This window comes from Loa loa (genome assembly GCF_000183805.2).
Source record: "Loa loa unplaced genomic scaffold supercont3.242, whole genome shotgun sequence".
NCBI lineage: Eukaryota > Metazoa > Nematoda > Chromadorea > Rhabditida > Onchocercidae > Loa > Loa loa.
The window spans coordinates 6,577-11,968 of record NW_018108422.1 but is presented as its reverse complement, the minus strand read 5'-3'; the positions used below and the strand labels follow the sequence as shown (position 1 = coordinate 11,968).

Sequence of the window (5,392 nt, the reverse complement as noted above, 5' to 3'; positions counted from 1 at the left end):
AATCTCGAAATACCTAAAGTGAAAGTTGAGTCTGGTAGCTACTTCAAAATGAATTTTCAAACCAGATTTTCAAACTATCTCACAGATCCCTCGCCTGAAGCACTTGTAACATGTTAAAGCCAACAATCAGTAATATTCCGTAGAATTCTTAGGATTTTCATGCAAGAGGAATAAGGACTGGTTAAAGCAACGAAGAGATCCAGAATTTACTGACAAAAAAGAGATCTGCTTACCAAACACATCTTGCTGAGCCATTATGTAAGAAAAGCCACCTTTCGCCTTGCATGCAGCAAGCTCCCACAGAAATTCCAAGACAATCAAAACAAATGGTGGATAAACCTAACAGAAAATATTCAACTGTGCGCAGATTCGGGTAACCACAGAAGATTCTACGAGACTCTAAAAGCTGTGTATTGACCGCAAACCCGCTCAAAGCTCCCTATCTCATCGTAGATGACTAAACGCGTCTTACTGATAAAAACCTCTATCTTGAACCAATGGTTTGAACATTACCAGACTTTCTTCAGTGCCAAACTTGCAATTCGAGGCTCAGTAATTCAGCACATTGCATAACAACCGGTAAAGAGCGAATTGGATATTGCCCTCACTACGGCAAAGACGTTCAAGGCCATACAGGCCTAGATAAAAACTGGCAAGGCAGTTCGAGTTGATAGTATCCTATCAGGTCTGGAAACACAGAGGGTAAGGACTCCCCGCTAGGTTTCACGAGTTCGTTCTGAGATATTAGGAAAAAGACAAACTTCCACCAGACTTTGTGATGCAATCATTACCAGCCTTCACAAAGAGAAAAGTGAAATCAGACCATTCAAATTACTGAAGTATTACCCTGTTTTCTACTGCTGATAAAATTCTTGCAAGGACACTTCTACACAGATTAGCACCCGCTATATCAGAAAAAGTTCCACCTGAAAGCTAATGTTGCTTTAGAGCAAATAAGGGTACCATAGACATTTGTTCCCCGACAACTGCAAAAGAAATGTAGGGAAAAGAACAAAGGTCTACATGACCCTTGTAGACCCCACTAAAGCTTTGACACTGTGAGCAGAAAAAATCCTATGGCAGATCTTGGAACGGTTAGGGTGCCCTCTCAACTTTTTGAAAATAATCACGCTATTACATGAAAATCAACGAGGCCAAGTCAAATATGGCGGTGCAATCTCAGAACCTTTCTCAACAATCAGTGGAGTGAAACAAGGTTGCGTTCTTGCACCAACTCTCTTCACAGTCTATTTGAGCATGATGCTCCAAAGCCATGGCAAATTTGGATAACGAAAATAGCATCCACATTCGATATCGTACCGAAGCCGTCGGCTTCAAATTACCACGTCCGTGAACTACTTTTTGCCGACGATGCTGCCCTCGTCGCTCACGCAGAAGAATTCTGCAGCGCTTAACATCTTGTTTTGCAGAGGCCTGCAGAACTCCTTGGGTTAGAAGTAAGCTTGAAGGATCAAAAGTTCTCTACCAGCCTGCGCGCCACAGGACAATCATTTTCATCCTCATCACCATAGGCGAATCAGAGCTTAAATCAGTCCAGCACTTCAGCTATTTAGGTAACATCATTTCTTCCGACTCAAGATTAACAAGGAGATTGACAGCAGGATACAGAGCTTTCAGAAAACTTCATGAAAGAGTCTGGTGCAATAAAGCCATGAAGAGAAATAACAAGATTAGTGTTTATAAAGCTATTGTACTGTTCATTCTATTATATGTTCTGAATCATGGATCAATCTACCGCCACTATTTGTGATTCCTCAAACAGTTTCACCAGCGTTGCCTCCTACAATCCTAAACATGCACTGGTATCGAATGTTACTGTTTTCATACAGGCATATGTCACCAATATTGAGGTTATACTACTGAAGACATAGTTGTGTTGGATTGGGCACATCTCCAGGATGGAAGATCAGGTTGTGCTCTATGGGGAATTGGCCAGCAGCTTCCGCAAAAAAAGATCTAGAAGGATGAAATGTAAGGATACCCTGAAACAATATACCTCAGTCTTGGCCATATAGACTACCATCAATGGTCCATTCTGGCATCGAATCAGGAAGCGTGAAGACACATCATCCATAACGCTGTTGTTGCTACCTTCGAGAACATTCGCAGAACCAGTCTTGCAGACAAACGACAACGCAAAAAAAAAAAAAACCGCACCTTATCAATACCGCCTAAGCAGACCTTTCACTAAACTTTTTGCATCCGAACTTGCCTATCCTACATTGGTCTTCTTAACCATCAGCGCCCCTACAGCAAGCGTGCGTGTAGCCTTATACATATCTTATGTTCGGAAAGCCCAGCCACCACGACTTTACTACCGAATGCGACGGGTATTGACTTTATAGAACTCCCGAAAAGGACCGTTGTTTTTCATTGTTTTACAATATTTTTGAAAAGGAAAATTATAAGCACCAGGAAATATGAGATGCCTTTTAAAAGTACTAACCTCAAAAAGCGCAAAACTACTGCGAATAATAAATGCCGCCGATTTTTTAAATTTTGTCTGTAAGTTATCCAATAAATTGAGCAATGATGATTCTTTATAGTTCACCACAATTTCATCGAGATCAGATGAAATCACGTATTTTGCATAACCACGACTTCGTAGAAGACAGTCATTGATCGAAGTGGCTACCTGAAGAGTAACAAAAATTGTAGGATTGGATTTAATCTACTTGATCAATAAAGGTATTGATGAAGTATTTATGAGAAAGGTTGTTTTTTGTTTACATTCAACAGTAGTCCATTAAAGCAGCAAAGCCTTATCTTATATTTGAGGTTTTACAATAAATTTTATTTGCATGAGTCATGGTTTGAAAAGAAAAAAAAAAAACACCAATTTGTGCCAAAAAGCGCCAAGATTTTTTAACTTTTCTATGAAAGCATTAATAATTATTATCCTCAATTAGAGGAATGCATGCTGTGACATTGCTTATTGCTTAGTTTGTTGTGAAGCGATACATATTTAGCGACAAATGACAATTTGCATATTTGGAAAAGAAATGAATGAATAGAAAAATGCTGTTATGGAGCGTTTTTCTGTTCAGGATTGGAGCACTTTCTTTATCGTTTTGTTTATTTGCTGAATAGAAAGAGCTCCGATTGTTTTTATTAAATTCACACCTAATTTGCTGCAATTTCCACTCAAATTGCATAGGTGACATTTAAATTGTACTGTTAATATCTGTGCGGCGGTTAAATCGTAGCAGCAAATCTTTTTCCGGTATAGTTTTAAGCAATTCAAAATTCTGAAATAATGTTCAAAAGTTTTAAAAAATCAATTGTTATACGTAATCATTATTGAAAATATATGTTTATTATTTTTTTCATAATAAAAATAATAAATTATTTTGTCAAATTTATTTTAATCCTGAAATTTTGGAAATTCACACCTCAGTTCTGTAAATTCGTAAATTCGGATCATCATTTTCATATGTAGCACTATCATCAGCTGGTAATGGTGCCCAATTAATTCGTTCAATTTCTACATCTTTTGAATGCTCATAAACATGTAGTAATGCATCAACTTCAGGTGTCATCGATTGCACATAAACGCAAAATTTTGTAACACCTTGTGCAATCCAAATCTGTAAATAATATATTCTAGCAAGAGAATGGTTGTTATATTTTCATTAGAATAGAATGGTTTAATTTATAAAAATGAATTAAAAATAGCAAATTTTTTAATTAGTACAATTTCAAATTAGAAAGATATTAATTAAAACTGTATTATCCAAACTTACCTCAAAAAATTGTACAAGTAAAGTCCAATCAGCTAATAGGAAAATTGGTTGCAAGCAGACAGCAAGATGATGTTTACGTGATTGATTTGACATTACACGTGCATCCTGTAGCGCAACTGGTACTTTTAATGAAGGTTTATCCATTCGTGATATGTAAGCTTTAGGTAATATTTTATTATCTGATATGAATAATTGTTTCATATCTTTTCGATGCATTGTTGTCGCAAAATAACCAACAAAATCACATCTAAATAAAGATTCAAATTACTTATGATAATGTAATGTTAACATTAATTAATACAGATAAAATGATAAAAGATAAAAAAAGAAAAGACAAAAACTGACTTGATAGCGTAGAACCATGGACATTCAAGGATTGGCTCATGAATTAGAGGAATAGTAAGAAATTTGGTCTCATTTATTTTCAAATGAAAACGAAGCCTAATCTTCGTTTTACACTTACGAATTGTCGTTAATCTTATCTTTGAGGACGAGATTAAATAAGCTGCCATTATATATGTCTGCAAAATGTAAGCATTTGAAAAGATGGAAAAAATTTTTTAGAAAATTTTCAATGTTACAATATATCATGATTAAAAACTATTCCAATGTGATATGATAAATACATTCTTTTTTTTTTTTATTCATAGATCAATCAATTTAACTTACCAACTATTTATCTCTTCCATTATTGTTATTTTTAAGCATATTTTTCTTATCGAAATTTAAAAGTTTATTTATTATTATTAACCGTTATGGTTCGGTTAAAATAAAAAAAGTCAAAATGGTCATTGGTCAGGAAAAAGTTTGAAAATCACTACTCTTCGGCGATTGTTTATGATAAAATTTTAAGCACTAATGGCTAAAAATGCGCTTGTAAAACTCATACCTTATCATCATAATCAGAAAATCTTTCGGTAGTAATAGTAGTAATGGTAGTAGTACTAGTAGTAGTATTAGTAATAGTAGTAATGGTAGTATTGGATGTAGTAGTAGTGAAAATTGTGTCAGATGAAGGTTTTCGAATAACTTGTTCAATTTTCCATAAATTTATTGCAGTGGAAATATAAGTAAATGAAGACATAAATATTGTTGTAAGACAACTGAGGAACAGTACGGCAAAGAGACGTTTTAATGCCATAGCCTAAAAGGTAAAATTACTAATTATTAAGGTTAATGATTAACCTATAACATAATTATCGATATATCGCAAATACATTATTAATTGTTCAATTAACACAGATAAATTAACAACCGAAACCATTTCAGAGGGATTAAAGGTTATCAAAGCATTATTATCTTTTGTTAACGAAAGTTATTTTGTTCGAAAACTGGAAACTTTGCCATTTTTAGCAAAAATATCAAATCATCCAGTTTTTATAAAGTTTATTTTTCTCACTCCAAACATAAAATACTTATAGAATATATTAAGAGTAAATGAGAAAATGATAAGTGTAACATTTTCAATTCCTCAAAATAATCCTACCATTAATAAATTAATTAAGATATTTAAAAAATTGTATTAAGGAAACAATTATGTGTAATATAGGCTCGACAATATCGCATCAATCAAAAGTTAATCTTTTGAACTAATGTCACGGTTCACCTGTCAAATGTCATCATTACAC

General features: G+C 34.2%; 1 protein-coding gene across 1 annotated transcript; it reads right to left on the bottom strand.

Annotated features, from left to right (window-relative positions):
- Positions 1-1,877: 1,877 nt before the first annotated feature.
- LOAG_18264 (hypothetical protein) lies at positions 1,878-4,276 on the bottom strand (the record flags this gene model as incomplete). Its single annotated transcript, XM_020450927.1, has 5 exons — positions 1,878-2,003; positions 2,468-2,656; positions 3,414-3,608; positions 3,765-4,011; positions 4,110-4,276. The coding sequence occupies 5 exons, from the start codon at positions 4,274-4,276 to the stop codon at positions 1,878-1,880; spliced, it is 924 nt and encodes a 307-aa protein (XP_020305338.1).
- Positions 4,277-5,392: the final 1,116 nt, after the last annotated feature.